At 52.0% G+C, this 16,508-nt stretch overlaps 1 protein-coding gene across 1 annotated transcript; it reads left to right on the top strand.

Moving 5' to 3' along the window:
* Window positions 1–2,410: 2,410 nt before the first annotated feature.
* On the top strand, window positions 2,411–15,424 carry LOC114592293 (E3 ubiquitin-protein ligase TRIM7-like). Its single transcript, XM_077922241.1, has 7 exons — window positions 2,411–2,845; window positions 3,340–3,435; window positions 3,741–3,971; window positions 4,320–4,342; window positions 9,415–9,536; window positions 11,604–11,636; window positions 14,677–15,424. The coding sequence occupies exons 1-7, from the start codon at window positions 2,411–2,413 to the stop codon at window positions 15,183–15,185; spliced, it is 1,449 nt and encodes a 482-aa protein (XP_077778367.1). The 3' UTR covers window positions 15,186–15,424.
* Window positions 15,425–16,508: the final 1,084 nt, after the last annotated feature.

Here is a 16,508-nt window from a genome sequence, read left to right as displayed (position 1 = left end):
TCCTAAGTCCAACACACTGTTCACTCAGAATCTGAAATCTTAACAAGGGTCCCTTCAGAGATTTGCTTAAAAGCCGTCCCTCTCTATGTTGTAGCTCCTCTTCAGACCTTCCTGTGTTGACCCTGAATGTCTGCAGGAGGAGTCAATCCAGTTTGGGTGAGGGGCAGATTTCAGGGGCTTCCCTGCATAAGCTCGTATTTTGCACCTGGGTCCATTTCTGGATCTCAGCATTCGGATTAGAAATGAAAGCCAATCCCCCAAGGCCTAGAAGGCTCAAGCTTGGGGCTCTCTGCCACCCATAACCTGAGCATTTCTCAAAGCTATATTGGAATGGTTCTATAGAATAAGAAAGGGGAAAGGTGTCCTTTTGGGAAGTGAGCTGACCTCTCTTGCTACACCGTGTTTATATCCAGGATAGTCTGTCGTCCCCCCCCCCAAAAAAAAAACCCCACATTAAAACGCTGTAGAATATTAATCAGCCAAAGGCCTGGTTGAAGAGGAGTGTTTTCATCTGGCACCTAAAAATATTTTCACATTTTTATTAGGAATGCCTATAAACCACTGAAGAGTGCAATGATGCCATACTGGTAAACAAGTAAAAAAAAAGAAAAGAAAAAAGATCATCAAATACTGCCCGCGAAGAAACTTTTCAATTTTCAGAAAGCATGACATTAAAAGTTTTTTCAATAAAAGTTCTCTTCCACATGGGCAGGTGGTAGATGGGATCAGTGGGGGAAAGCTAGGAGCTGTACAGCAGATTGAAAATACACTAGCATCCATCCTATGTTATATGACTTCAGAAGCGACCTTTTCCCATCTTTCGCACTACCATTCTTAACATTTTAAAAATACATAAGAGGGTCTGAGGTCCAGCTACCTTCACACCTGCAGGGGGAAGCAGAGACCAGAATGTCACCAGCTGCAATTTCCTGGAAAGGAAAATCCCCCCACTTCTTGAATGGGCAAAAGAGAGTGAAATTTAACACATACACACACACACACACCATGGCTGTGGCTGGGGGTCCCATCCATGCCCCAGTTCTTGAATGGGTAAAAGAGAGTTTAGCCAAGGGAGATTCTGCAAGGAGTCAGATTGCATGGAAACGCTGTTTACCTTCCCGCCACAGCAGTATCTATTTATCTACTTGCACCAGCGTGCTTTTGAACTGCTAGGTAGGCAGGAGCTGAGGCAAAGCAACAGGAGCTCACTCCGTATGCTCCCTATCCATAGGAGAAAACAGGCCAACCAGAGTATATTGAGAAGCAAAGTGGCTAGTAAGCCTGATCTTTATTAAAGGAACTGTTGCAGCAGGGTCCCCACTCACCCCATGCAGGAGGGAGGAGAACCCAGAATGATGGTGCGCAAGCCCCTATATAGGCTTTTGAAACTGCCCACCCTGTAGCCCAAGACCAGCCCCCCTCCCAATATCAGACATACATCACAGAAGGAGGCAGTCTTCAGCAGAAATCCTTCTGTCAGGATACCTGTTAATGGTCACTGATTGCTTTACCTGGGCAGCTTGGCCATTCTTTGGTGATAGTAAATATTTTAGTTCCTGAACCCAGGTCACAGGCTCACCCTATTCATACACAAATATGCCCTTAAGACAGGATTTGCCAGCAAAAAGATAATGGGAAGACTTTCCCCATTTGACTCCCTTACTGCAGAGGAATATTTGAGGTCATTGGGAGAAGCAGAATGGCTTATGGTTCATATATTGAGATATGTGTGCATTCATGAGTGTTTATTCTATATTGGAGATCTTAAAATTCTTATAACAAAGTGATATTTCACTGACAAAGGGCTGCATTCATTGAGAAAATGGGGCTAAGTGAAAGCACTTGCTCTTAATAGGTGCCCTGCGGTGTGATTGGCAAATATCGGGATACCATTTAGCTGAGTTGTTTGCAAAGGCCGTTTGCAGAGTTGGTTCCAGAGGTTATTCTATATTATGAGATGCTGGCGATTTTGTCAAAACGACTCACTAAAAACTGGCACCAGGATGGAGGGTTGGGCTGTTTCTCCTCTGTTTGTCTTGGCTACTAACTCGAAAGAGGAGTGTGAATGGAGGAAGGCGGGAGAGGGGGGAGGCAGTTCATTCATCAGCTTGCAAAGTAGTCTGAGCCTGACGTGATGATAGTAAACAAAACTACTGTACAACAAACTCCACCCGCTCCCACAGGGAAATGGTTCCATAAACGAGCAGCCACCAAGAATTAGCACTCCATTTAAATTAAATAAATAAATTTATTTCCACCATACGAAAGCTGCTCGGGGCTCTACCCAACTCCAACGCAGCAGAGATCCTGAGTAATCGCATCTGAGTAATTTCCAGGAAAGGGAACACGCCCCTTTGCAGACGCAAAAGAGAGAAAACGAAACCAGCTCCCTCTTCCTGGTGACTCCGCCATGGCTGCCACTCGGGGTGCCGTGCAGGATCTCCGCGAGGAAGCCACTTGCTCCATTTGCCTGGAGTATTTCAGGGATCCAGTGATCATTCATGAATGCGGGCACAACTTCTGCCGATCCTGCCTGATGCAGTGCTGGGAGAAGTCCGAGGGAGAGGCTTCCTGCCCTCAGTGCAGGGAAAAGGTGGAGCAAGGCAGCATCAGGCGAAACCAGCAGCTGGCAAATTTTGTGGAAATAGCTAAGAAATTCAGCCATCTGGGGGGGAAAGAGGGAAAGGAGGGAGAAGGAAAAGGAAGGGTCTGCGAGAAGCACCAGGAGCCCCTGAAGCTCTTCTGCAAGGAGGACCAAAGCCCCATCTGTGTCGTGTGTGACAGGTCCAAGGAGCACAAAAGCCACGAGGTGGTTCCTCTGGAGGAGGCGTCCCAGGAGTACAAGGTGGGAAAAGGCAGAGGGTCTTTCTTGGGGGTGGAAGAGCTGCAGACAAGAGGGGTTTGCAATAATGATAATGATGATAATGATAATATTGTAATGTATTCTCTCAACTTGCAGCCCAAAAGGTATTCTCCTGATACAACTAAACCTCTAAAAATTAATACAATAAACATTTATTTTTCTTTTTGAGGGATTAAAGTGCACCCCCTGAATGCAGGCTGCAGTAACTCCCCTGGGACGAAAGATTACAACATCTAGGATTAATTTAGTAAAGAGGCGGGGGGAGATGTTGGAGGTGTTTTCAGTGTGGGGGATAAATAGCAAAAACCCCATGTTTCTCAGCTCTGATATAGGGCAGCCCCATTTCTGCCTCAGCTGGGATGAGAAAGGGGAACCTCTGCAAAAGACCCAGGGATGTGGGGCAGGGAGCAAACATACGATTCAGCTTGCCTATTAATGTATAATGCAGCCCAACTTGGACTTTGTTTTCATTTCAGGATCAGATCAGCAGCTGCCTAGACAATGTGAGGAAGGAGAGAGAGAAAATTCTAGTATTTAAAGCAGACACAGAAAAGGAAAGCCAAGACCTGCTTGTAAGCACCATTGTTACTGCTTGAAGATGAAAAATGCTATAGTCTAGAATCAATATCTGGGGGGGGGGGGAGAATATGGAATACAGAAAGTGGTTTCTTTTTGAACAGCCTGATCTCCACAGAGCCTGAAAGACCATTTGAAGGAGTGGGTGGACTTGTAAGTTTTTATGAAGCTCGTTCTCTGCTGAATATGTCAGAAGTGGCCTTCCAAGGGAATTTGGATAACTGGCCTCTTCATCCTGCAAGAGCAGACTAGATGCCTGATATTGGCCCACTCTTCTCTTCTTTCAACCTCTTTGCTGCAGAAACAAACAGGTGCAGAGAGGGAAAAGATGGTGGCTGAGTTCAGGCGAATGCACCAGTTTCTGGAAGAACAAGAGAAACGTATTCTGGCCCAGATGGCAGAAGTGGAGAAGGAGATTGCAGCCAAAAGGGAGGAGCACCTGGCCAGACTCTCCAGGGAACTCTCCTCTCTTGACAGCCTCATCCGGGAGATGGAGGAGAAGCTTCAGGAACCAGCGAGTGAACTCCTGCAGGTGAGGCCTCATCCTGATGTGAGAGGGTGGAGTGGGCTGCTTCAGACTATAGGCAGGATAACATGCCCTCACCCCCCGCAAAGAAGCTGCTGTAAAGAAAACAATTGGTACATGAAGGGTGAAAGGCTTGAGTCCTGGGGTTGCAAAAAGGGCCCTTCTAGATCAAACCACAGGCCCCTTCATTCTAGAATTCTGTTCTTGCATTGGCCAACCAGAGGTCACTGGGAAGCCTAAAAAACAGTAGTGCTCTCCCAACCTGTGATTCCCAGGAATTGTCACTCAACTGCTTATTATTTATAACTGGCTGCAGAAATTGCTCCACTGACATCTTTCTTTCTTTCCTTCCAGGATATCAGAAGCTTCTTGCAGAGGTAAGTGATGGAAAACCCCTGCCTTATTCTGATGCTACAAAAGTTCCTGTTTAACAGGTGGGAAACTCATTCTCCAGTTTCTCCTTCCAGAGATAGTTTAGGACTCCACCATCCATTTAACAAGATCACAAACCAAAACAGGGACATGTTTTCTTAGTCATTTGTAGCCATCTACAATCACAGACAGGAAGCCATTCCCATTGCATATTTTTGAAGGCCCTTCTCTGTGATGGAATCATTTACTCTGCAATTGATACAAAAAGGGGGGACATTCCAAAGGGGCTTGTAAATATCTTCACTATAACTTACCCTTAAATTTCCAGTGTCTTTCTGGCTCCTGCAGGTTCTTCCTCAGACATAAGAATGTGAGAAAGGGCTTTGCTGGATCAGGCCAGTGGCCCATCAAGTCCAACATCCTGTTTTCATAATGACTAGAATCATAGAATCATAGAATCATAGAATCATAGAATCATAGAATCATAGAATCATAGAGTTGGAAGAGACCACAAGGGCCATCGAGTCCAACCCCCTGCCAAGCAGGAAACACCATCAGAGCACTCCTGACATATGGTTGTCAAGCCTCTGCTTAAAGACCTCCAAAGAAGGAGACTCCACCACACTCCTTGGCAGCAAATTCCACTGTTGAACAGCTCTTACTGTCAGGAAGTTCTTCCTAATGTTTAGGTGGAATCTTCTTTCTTGTAGTTTGGATCCATTGCTCCGTGTCCGCTTCTCTGGAGCAGCAGAAAACAGCCTTTCTCCCTCCTCTATGTGACATCCTTTTATATATTTGAACATGGCTATCATATCACCCCTTAACCCCTCTTCTCCAGGCTAAACATGCCCAGCTCCCTTAGCCGTTCCTCATAAGGCATCATTTCCAGGCCTTTGACCATTTTGGTTGCCCTCCTCTGGACACGTTCCAGAAGCCTGTGGGAAACCCGTGATCAGGATCCGAGCCCCAGAGGACACACCCCTCCTGTGGTTTCAGAGGCACCACTGCCTTTGGCATCATGAATAGTAGCCGCTGAGAGCCTTGGTAGCTCAGTTGGTTAGAGCAGTGTTTCCCAACCGGTGTTCCGCGGCACACTAGTGTGCCGCGAGACGTTGCCTGCTGTGCCGCGGGAAAAATTGGCGGGGGGGGGGGGGAATAAAGGGGGGAAAAATTATTCCCCCACCGCCAGGCGTGGGGCTGGGGCGGGGGAAGCCCGAGCTTCCCCCTCCCCCAGAACGGGACCCAGAGCCATGGGAGCTTGCGGGGCTGGGGGAGCTTGCGGGGCTGGGGGAGGAGGAAGCCCTCCGCCAGCCTCCAAACCATGTCGGGAGACAGCGAGATGGCGTGCTGCGCCTCTCCCGCTGTCCCCCGAGTTTGCAGGGCTGGCGATGGGGAGGAGCAGGCTTCTCCCCCCGCCAGCCTTCCAGCCAAGTCGGGGGGCAGCGGCAAGGGCGCGCTGCGCCTCTCCCGCTGTCCCCCGAGTTTGCGGGGCTGGCGATGGGGAGGAGCAGGCTTCTCCCCCCGCCAGCCTTCCAGCCAAGTCGGGGGGCAGCGGCAAGGGCGCGCTGCGCCTCTCCCGCTGTCCCCCGAGTTTGCGGGGCTGGCGATGGGGAGGAGCAGGCTTCTCCCCCCGCCAGCCTTCCAGCCAAGTCGGGGGGCAGCAGCAAGGGCACGCTGCGCCTCTCCCGCTGTCCCCCGAGTTTGCGGGGCTGGCGATGGGGAGGAGCAGGCTTCTCCCCCCGCCAGCCTTCCAGCCAAGTCGGGGGGCAGCGGCAAGGGCGCGCTGCGCCTCTCCCGCTGTCCCCCGAGTTTGCGGGGCTGGCGATGGGGAGGAGCAGGCTTCTCCCCCCGCCAGCCTTCCAGCCAAGTCGGGGGGCAGCGGCAAGGGCGCGCTGCGCCTCTCCCGCTGTCCCCCGAGTTTGCGGGGCTGGTGATGGGGAAGAGCAGGCTTCTCCCCCCGCCAGCCTTCCAGCCAAGTCGGGGGGGAGCGGCAAGGGCGTGCTGCGCCTCTCCCGCTGTCCCCCGAGTTTGCAGGGCTGGCGATGGGGAGGAGCAGGCTTCTCCCCCCGCCAGCCTTCCAGCCAAGTCGGGGGGCAGCGGCAAGGGCGCGCTGCGCCTCTCCCGCTGTCCCCCGAGTTTGCAGGGCTGGCGATGGGGAGGAGCAGGCTTCTCCCCCCGCCAGCCTTCCAGCCAAGTTGGGGGGCAGCGGCAAGGGCGCGCTGCGCCTCTCCCGCTGTCCCCCGAGTTTGCGGGGCTGGCGATGGGGAGGAGCAGGCTTCTCCCCCCGCCAGCCTTCCAGCCAAGTCGGGGGGCAGCGGCAAGGGCACGCTGCGCCTCTCCCGCTGTCCCCCGAGTTTGCGGGGCTGGCGATGGGGAGCAGCAGGCTTCTCCCCCCGCCAGCCTTCCAGCCAAGTCGGGGGGCAGCGGCAAGGGCGCGCTGCGCCTCTCCCACTGTCCCCCGAGTTTGCGGGGCTGGCGATGGGGAGGAGCAGGCTTCTCCCCCCGCCAGCCTTCCAGCCAAGTCGGGGGGGAGCGGCAAGGGCGCGCTGCGCCTCTCCCGCTGTCCCCCGAGTTTGCGGGGCTGGCGATGGGGAGGAGCAGGCTTCTCCCCCCGCCAGCCTTCCAGCCAAGTCGGGGGGCAGCGGCAAGGGCGCGCTGCGCCTCTCCCGCTGTCCCCCGAGTTTGCGGGGCTGGCGATGGGGAGGAGCAGGCTTCTCCCCCCGCCAGCCTTCCAGCCAAGTCGGGGGGGGAGCGGCAAGGGCGAGCTGCGCCTCTCCCGCTGTCCCCCGAGTTTGCGGGGCTGGCGATGGGGAGGAGCAGGCTTCTCCCCCCGCCAGCCTTCCAGCCAAGTCGGGGGGCAGCGGCAAGGGCGCGCTGCGCCTCTCCCGCTGTCCCCCGAGTTTGCGGGGCTGGCGATGGGGAGGAGCAGGCTTCTCCCCCCGCCAGCCTTCCAGCCAAGTCGGGGGGCAGCGGCAAGGGCGCGCTGCGTTTCTCCGCTGTCCTGGACGGCTTTCAAAAGCCTGCCTTCAAAAGCCGTCCGGGACAGCGGAGAAACGCGCTGCCTTTCTCCGCTCTCCCGGGAAGGCAGGCAGGGGGGAGCAAAGACTTTCGCCCCCGCCCACCTTCAGAAGAGGTCCAGGACCCTCTTCTGAAGGCGGGCGGGGGGTGAAAATCTTTGTCCCCCCTGCCTGCCTTCCCATGGGCTTTTAAATCGCCCCGGACAGCGGAGAAGTCCTCCGCTGTCCCAGGCGATTTTAAAATGCCGCCCGCCAGCATTTTAAGATTGCCCCGCACAGCGGAGAAGTCCTCCGCTGTCCCGGGGTTTTTTAAAATGCTGGGGGTGGGAAGAAAAGCCCTTGTCCCCCCCCCAGCCTTCAGAAGAGGTCGGGGGACAGACTGTCCCCGGACCTGGTCTGAAGGCGGTTTCCCTAGGAACGCATTAATTGATTTTCAATGCATTCCTATGGGAAACCGTGCATCGCAAGACGAAAAACTCGCAAGACGAAGAGACTTGCGGAACGAATTAATTTCGTCTTGCGAGGCACCACTGTATCCGGAGAGGCCGCCTTCAGGCGAGTTTTAATTTTAATTTTCCTTCTCCCACTTAATGCCCCACGCTCGCCCGAGCAGCTTGCAGTCCTCGGTAACCACGGCGACCCGAGGGAGGGGAGGGAACAGGGAAGTCGAGGGCGGCGGCGAGCCGCGATGACGTCAGTGGGCCGCGCCGCCTCGCCCTGGCACGGTGTGAGAGCCCCGGCTAGTGGCGCGAGCTTCAGAATAAGTGGGATCCGCGTGCGCGAGACCGAGATCGCAGGTAAGGAGCTCAGCCCTGGGCAGGAGGAAGCGGGGCCGCGCGTGCGGGCCACATCCCCACAGAGAGCGAGCCTCCCCCGGCCCACCACTCCGGGCAGGTCCACTCGCATGAGGGGGCGGCGATGGCGACGGCCGGCAGCTTGCCTGCAATGCCATCCCTCGAGCAGGCGAGGAGCCCGGAGGCTACCAGATGCGAGTCCTCTTTCCCACCCTGCTCGGGAGTCCAGAGCACTTGGTCGCATTCAGGATCTAGAGTGGGGAAGCGGGGCTTGTGTCTGGGCTGGACACATTGGGCTGCCTGTGCCGCTCGACCTGCGGGGAGAAATCAGGGTGGGAGTCACGACCGTGAGGCAGGGCTGCCAAGTGTGGCAGAAGAGGACACGGCCGTCGCACCTGTCCTTAGGTAGGAGCTTCTTCCGTGTCGACCTGCTGCCCTAAAGTCTTGGCTTTTTTCTTGGCTTTTTGGCGGTTGGCACAGAAGGAAGGCAAGGGGGAGGGGAAAAAATTGAAACTTACACTTTCGTGCGTCCCTCCCGGCGTGACGCTGCGCGCTGACGTCACGGGGCTGTAATGGTGGTGTGCCTCGAGATTTTTTTCATGAAACAAGTGTGCCTTTGCCCAAAAAAGGTTGGGAAACACTGGGTTAGAGCATGGTGCTGATAACGGCAAGGTTGCAGGTTCGATCCCCATATGGGACAACTGCATATTCCTTCCTGCATTGCAGGGCGTTGGACGAGATGATCCTCAGGGTCCCTTCAAACTTCACAATTCTATAATTTTGTTGTCCCCCAAACAACTTCAATTTTTTTTAAATCTTCCATGTTTAGAAAAGACAGATTTAATTTCTGATATTCCTCTCTACTGAAATGTAAGCACTGGGCTACAAAATATTAATAATTTTAATCATTTGAAATGCTTCACTAAAACTGATGTAGTTCTAAATCTCTAAGGACCTTGTATTGTTAATTTTTCCTCTAAATATTAATTTGCATATATCAGCTTCTTTACCTTCAATCTGATCTTCATATATTTCCTTCAGTATATTATGGAAGCAGGTGTGTGTATCGGTTTTTCTTCACCTTCTTAGATGCTCTGTAGATCCACACATTATCTAGATGTTCCCTTTTGCCATAGGAAAATCCTGCTCCCTAGTCTTCAGGATATATATCCATCATGCCTTTATCATCAGGATGAGACCCCTGCCTTATCAGAAAGCTCCTTGCACTGGAAGGATGTTGGCTTGACTTTGTTCTTCTCCTCCCAGGTCTCAGGAGAAGGAGAACTTAGAGGATCCTCCTGTGGCTTTTCCTCCTGCCCTGAAGTGGAGGATCTGGGACTTCTGTGATATTAATCCCTTCCTGGAGGGAGTCATGGAAAAATTCAGAGGTAGTAAAGAAGGGCTGAAAATATTTTATACTGGACATTTAAAATGGTTCATGAAATGCTCCATGTCATTAGCAGTGCCAGGAAACTGGAATGCTTATTTACCGTATTTTTCGCACGATTGGACGCACCGGACCATAGGACGCACCTAGTTTATTGGGGGGGAAATAAAGGAAAAAAATTTCCCCTTTATTTCCCCCCCAAAAGCAGGTCAGGGAAACCGAACCAGGTCGAGGAACAGCGGGATAGTGGCGCTGCGCCTCCCTGCTGTCCCCCGAGCTTGTGGGGCTGGCCGATATCTGTCCGGCGGGCGGGGCGCTCTGCTTCAGGGCGCCCCACCCGCCAGGCAGCAGGCTGCTATCCGCAGCGTGGGGAGCCCTGTGGGGAACTCCTGCAAGGCTCCCCACTCTGCGGATGTATGCCTGGCGCGAGGGGCGCTCTGCTTCAGGGTGCCCCACCCGCCAGGCAGCAGGCTGCTATCCGCAGCGTGGGGAGCCTTGTGGGGAACTCCTGCAAGGCTCCCCACGCTGCGGATGTGTTCCCGAAGCGCCTGGAGCTCTGCTTTCAGGGCGCCCGACGCTCCGGGAAGCAGGCTGCTATCCGCAGCCTAGACACGGCTAGCGGAGCGCTAATCCCGAAGCTTGGGGTGTGTGGAGCTCAGCGCGCCCCAAGCTTCTGGGCGCTAGCGGAGACCTTGCTGGCGCCCAGAAGCTTGGGGCGCGCTGAGCTCCGCACGCCCCAAGCTTCGGGATTAGCGCGGCGCTTCGCTAGCCCTGGGAGAGCCCCGCGACGTCGCGGGGCTCTCCCAGGGCTAGCGAGACCTTGCTGGCACCTAGAAGCTTGGGGCGCGCTGAGCTCCGCACGCCCCAATCTTCGGGATTAGCGCGGCGCTTCGCTAGCCCTGGAAGAGCCCCGCGATGTCGCGGGGCTCTCCCAGGGCTAGCGAGACCTTGCCGGCACCTAGAAGCTTGGGGCGCGCTGAGCTCCGCACGCCCCAAGCTTCGGGATTAATGCAGCGCTCCGCTAGCCGTGGGAGAGCTGGGTCTCCCACGGCTAGCGGATAGCTTCCTGAAGCCTGGAGAGCGAGAGGGGTCGGTGCGCACCGACCCCTCTCACTCTCCAGGCTTCAGCGAAAGCCTGCATTCGCTCCATAGGATGCACACACATTTTCCCTTGCTTTTTAGGAGGGAAAAAGTGCGTCCTATGGTGCGAAAAATACGGTATTCTCTTTCAATATCTAAAAGTCACACTTTCCTATGCAGATGACTCACAACTGATTTTAACTTATGCAATTGAAAGAGGAGGATAAACCCTTCTTGCTGGGCTCTGGAAGCTCTTGCGAGATCTTGGGGGAGCCTCCCAGATTCCAGTCAGCAAGGTAAAGGGCTTGAAAGTTCTTGCCATGAAGGGTTTGGCCATCGTGCAAATCACCTTACTGGGCTCTGAAAGATTCCTGCAAAATCTCATGGCAAGGGATGATTCCAGGTATCGTTCTGACTTTGCACAATTTGCCTTTATGCACAATCCCCAGGAATGTGAGCCTCTATTAAGTTGTGAATTGTCTGTAAAAAGTTGTCCTTGACCTCTGCACATCTCTCAGCCAGGCTTTGGGTGCTTTCACGTATCTCACCCATTTCTCAAGTAGCCTCACCTACAGATTTTCAGGCATCTCTCCTGTTCCTTTGGCCCTGAGATTGATGTAAGGGGGGCAGAAGGAGGGGGGCTGTCCAGGAGCAGGGGGGACTGGGGTTGAGGCCTCCCATCCTGGAACAGGCATGTCTGGATCTTGTTGTTGAGGTGGAGATCTTCTGGGGATCCTGCTCCTCCTCCCAAGATTTGGGCAGGCCTGAACCCTGACATGACCTTACGCAGGATAGCCAGTAGGATGAGTTTCAGATAGTTTTAACGGCAACTCCCATAATCTCCAGCTGGCGTGGCCAGTGGTTAGGGATGATGGGACTTGTAGTCCACAACACCTGGCTACAATCTCATGAGCTCATATTGTTCATTCCAGGTTTGTGATCTAAATGATAGTGTGAAGCTAAATCTCTGTTCCCTTTCCTCTTCCAGACACTGTGGAATATGGACTTCAGCTTCAAAAAGGTACATTTAATAATAATAATAATACCGTATTTTTCGCCCCATAGGGCACACCGCCCCATAGGACGCACCTAGTTTTTTTTGGGGGGGGGATAAAGAAAAAAAATTATTTCCCCCCCAGGCGCGGGGCTGGCGCAGGGGAAGCCCGAGCTTCCCCCAATCCCAGCCCCGAGAACAGCCTGCTATCCGCAAGCCTAGGGATGCCAGCGGTAAGTCACGCCGGTCTCCCCAGGCTTCGGAATGCAGGCAGCTCTGCGTAGCCATCGGGAGGCGGGCACGAAGTGGCGCCGGTCTCCCGAGGGTTGCGCAGAGCTTCCTGAAGCCTGGAGAGCAAGAGGGGTCGGTGCGCACCGACCCCTCTCGCTCTCCAGGCTTCAGCGAAAGCCTGCATTCGCCCATAGGACGCACACACATTTCCCCTTCATTTTTGGAGGGGAAAAAGTGTGTCCTATAGGGCAAAAAATACGGTAATAATTTATTTATACCGTGCTGTTTCCTCAGCCATTTCAAGATCAAACAGAGCCAGAACTTCTAGAGATGGGCATTCGCTTCTCAAAAGACCAGGCCACTGCAGCTCTTCCATCCATGCCTTATTTCCCCTTATTTCCCAGAGGCCTCTGTTCAGTGAGAGCAGCATCCTGGGCTAGAGGGGCTCTTGGCCTGATCCTGCAGACTCTTAGGAAGCCCCCAGCCCAGGATGGCTGGCTTTTCTGTGCCAAATCTCCATAAGACACAGGGGTGGTGTGAAGCCAAAGGCTCCCGGCACATGAGGGGGAAATATCCCTTTGAGCCAGACAAGATCCCCACCCCTTTTATGTAAATGTAACGTGTAAGAGTGGGACGCGGGTGGCGCTGTGGGTAAAACCTCAGCGCCTAGGACTTGCCATTCGTCAGGTCGGCGGTTCGAATCCCCGCGGCAGGGTGCGCTCCCGTTGCTCGGTCCCAGCGCCTGCCAACCTAGCAGTTCGAAAGCACCCCCGGGGGCAAGTAGATAAATTGGGACCGCTTACTGGCGGGAAGGTAAATGGCATTTCCGTGTGCTGCGCTGGCTCACCAGATGCAGCTTGTCACGCTGGCCACGTGACCCGGAAGTGTCTGCGGACAGCGCTGGCCCCCGGCCTCTTAAGTGAGATGGGCACACAACCCTAGAGTCGGACACGACTGGCCCATACGGACAGGGGTACCTTTACCTTTACCTTTAAGGTGTAAGAGTGGGAATGCATGAACAGAAATAGCTCAGAAAATGGCTGCAACAACCTTTGGGGCCTGGAAGGTGAATGGGTTCTGGTGTCAGTGGCAGGGAGCTGGGGGCTCCCTGAGTGTGAACTCCAGTGGTCCAGCTTCCCTGCAAGATTGGGGGTCTTCCCTCAGCTTTTGTATTGGAGGGGAGACATGGCTTCTCTGCTAAAACAAGAGAAACCTGAGTAAACTTAAAAGAGCAGGGCAGAATTACACCACAGACCAGAGGAAAAGGCTCAATGGGAAGACAGAAGTCCCGTCTGGCCTGATCCAGGACACCACAAAAAGGGAATCATAAGAGCTGGGAAAGGGGCAGCCGATGGCAGCATAAAGGAAACATTACTTATCTTCAAAATTATATTATGGGATTCTTTTAGACAACAGCAGTGAGTAAAATGCATAACGGCCAATCAATACAACAATAAACTAGAAAAAGCAATTACATTTAACAAAAAAACGCACTGGCAACATTCAGTATCACATTTAATTTCCAAAGTCTGATGTATAAATGTGTGTCTTTAAAAAGAAATTGCTTGACAAACTTTCCATAACATGGCAGGAGCGGGGCGGGGGGAGGACTGCAGAGCAGATCTTCTTCCTAATGTCCACCAGCCTGACTAATTTTTAAATGGGTTTCTCGTGATGCTTCCACTCCCCCCCCCCTTTCCATAAATGTGAGGAATAGTGAAGAAAAAGAGAATCATACAGCCAATCAGGTCTGGGGAGCCAGGGTGGGGTCTTTGCGTTGAAGGTGACAGGTGGGAATGGCACTTCCTAGGTTTTACTGGGTTTGGCTATAATAAAGTTATATATATCTTTTTAAAAATAAAAATTTAAACATTTCTCGCCTTTTATCTTGGGCTTGCAACAATAAACGCATTAACACAATTCATAGGAAAAGAAAGCCTTTCATATCAAGGAAGTTTGTTCTTGCTTGACGGCTCCTGTCAAGAATTTTAGACAGGGAATATGAATCAGAGAATGCAAACACCTTTTTATGTATTGTTCTTTTTATGTGGAACTATGTGGAAGGATGGGCTATAACATTACATTAAATATGTAACTGAAAATTGAATGGTGGTTTCAAGGAGAGCAAGAGCACCTGCTGCCAGTTTTACCTGACCTGTCAAGCATGGTCTGGCATGTGATGTGAGGTAAAAGATTAAGGTGTGAATTAGGGAGTCCCTGCTTGGACTCCCTTCTGCCATGAACTGTAGGGGGTGGGGTGGCCTTAGAGAAGCCACTGTCTCTCAGCCTTAGTCCTCCTATCTGAAAAATGGGCATACAGTGTTACCTCTGGTTGCGAACGGGATCTGTTCCGGAGGCCCGTTTGCAACATGAAAAGAGCACAACACGTAGCGGCGCGTCTGCGCATGCACAGGTCGTGATTCGCCGCTTCTGCACATGCGCGTGATGTCAATTTGCGCGTTTGCGCATGCGTGAGAGGCGAAACCTGGAAGTAACCCTTTCCGGTATTTCCGGGTCGCCACAGGACGTAACCTGAAAGAACGTAACATGAAGTGGACGTAACCAGAGCTACCACTGTACCAGGATTGACTTAACTTACAGGGACGTTGCAAGGGTTCTATGTGGATAATGTGTGTTAAGTACTTTGAACCCTTGAAAGAACTGCAGGTGTTTCAGGAATCCTTATTAAGAACTTGATGAACATCCCTGTCTCAAATGTAGAGTCATGGAGTCCCTGTTCATTTCATGGGGGATGCTATTTCTGTCATGTGCCTAAAGAAAAGTCAGCCTCCCAGTTGACGTCGTTTCTCTTCTCTTTCCTCCTCTGCCCCCACAGAAAACATAACTTTGGATCCATACACAGCACATCCCCGCCTCATCCTGTCTGAGGATCGAAAGATTGTGAGTTGGGGAGAAGTGCGTCAATACCTGCCAGACAACCCTGAGAGATTTGACACACATTTCTATGTGCTGGGATGTGAGGGTTTCACAGCAGGCAGACATTTCTGGGAGGTCATTGTGGGAAGAGAGGAGAGATGGGAGGTGGGGGTTGCCAGAAAGTCTGTGAAGAGAAAGGGTTTTCTCTCTTTTGGTCCTAGGGAAGGGATCTGGGGTTTGGGGAAGTGGCTTGGTGAGTACAAGTTATGCTCCCCCCATGAGGACCCTGTTCCAAGTGAGGAGCCCAAGAGGATCCGAGTGACTCTGAACTGTGAAGGGGGACGGGTGTCCTTTTACAATGCAGATACAGCAGCCCTTCTCCACTCATTCCCAGCAGCCTCCTTCTCAAGAGAGACCATCCTGCCCTTGTTTTATGTGAGTGAGAAAGCGAACCTGAGACTCTCTTGACTGAGAGTGCAGACAGACAAGCGTATATTCATTGCCATCATGACATATTCAGTCGCCTCTTCTGGTTGGAGCTGACAGGAACAAGGAGAAATCGTATTTGCAGAACTGTGATTGGCTATCCCTTGTGTCAATAATGATGCAACTCTCCTTTCTCAGGCCAGCTTTGTAAATTATACTGATTGATTGGGTCCCCTGTCAGTCCCCAAACTTGCCTGTTCTCTCTCACTTGGGAACGGGCTATTTCTCTCAGTGCAGTCGGTGCAAAGGGGCAAGAAAATAATTTAGGAAACAACAGCAACCCCACACACATTCCTGTTTCGAAGTAGTTCTCTCTCCACCCCCAATGTCTGATTTAAGATTTCTAGAGACAATACGATCATCTTTTCTGAATAAAATCAGAGTTCTGCACAGGCATCACTTAAAACCTTCCTCAGCCTCAATCCTGCTCTCAGATTCCTTTTCCTCCCCCCAAGCCTCTACTGTCATGGAGATGGAAGTTCCAAAATTCCTTTTTTTGCTGCTACTCAGGGACGCTTATATGGCAATTCAGCAAAATCAGAGACCGGTTTTTTTAGTTGAGTACAGTCGGCCCAAAACTCACACACAACTTACTTGTGTGATCGCAGCCTGGAGCCCTTCGTCAAAACACAAATTAATAAATGGAAAGAGTGTGAGAGACTGGGAAATATTGTTGGAAGGGACTGTGAGAGATCTCACAAGAGCCTCCAGAGCCCAGAAAGCAATGGGTGTTGGCAGCGGGGGCTTTGGCAGTGGTGGAAAGAGTTTCTAAGTCCACCTTGCTTTCCAGCAAGAAAGGTTGCATAAATCTCAAGATTTGTGGCTTCAAACAAGTAGGGAAGGTTGCCTGGGGGGCATTTTTGGGGGTCTTCCTGACTTAAGCAATACTGCCTTTGCATGCTGATCCCAGGAATGTAACCCCCACGTAGGTTTCAGGCCTCAATGTAACAAAATCCCCTCTGACAGTGAAGAGCCTCTGTCAGAAGTTCTGAGGAGAGAACAGTGACAATCTAGAGGATTTCAGGACCGGGTGGTAAATTCCCATGTATACAATTATTTTCTCCAAGGTGGTTTGTAATGAATAGTCAGATACTTATTTGTATTTTTAGAGATCATATTTTCTTATATTTTTGTATAACGGGCCTGAAATAATTTGGGGATATGTTTCCTGTGCTTACATGTTTGATTCTATTAAAGATTGTACTTCTTGTTACTCCTGTGGTGTTTCAAACTCAATAGTATAATATCCATTCCCCATGACACTTTCTCCAGGGATTTTAGGAGGGTGATATCCTGTTTTATCCT

The sequence above is a fragment of the Podarcis muralis genome, chromosome 2 (genome assembly GCF_964188315.1).
Source record: "Podarcis muralis chromosome 2, rPodMur119.hap1.1, whole genome shotgun sequence".
Taxonomy (NCBI): Eukaryota; Metazoa; Chordata; class Lepidosauria; order Squamata; family Lacertidae; genus Podarcis; species Podarcis muralis.
This window is presented reverse-complemented; position numbering and strand designations above follow the sequence as displayed.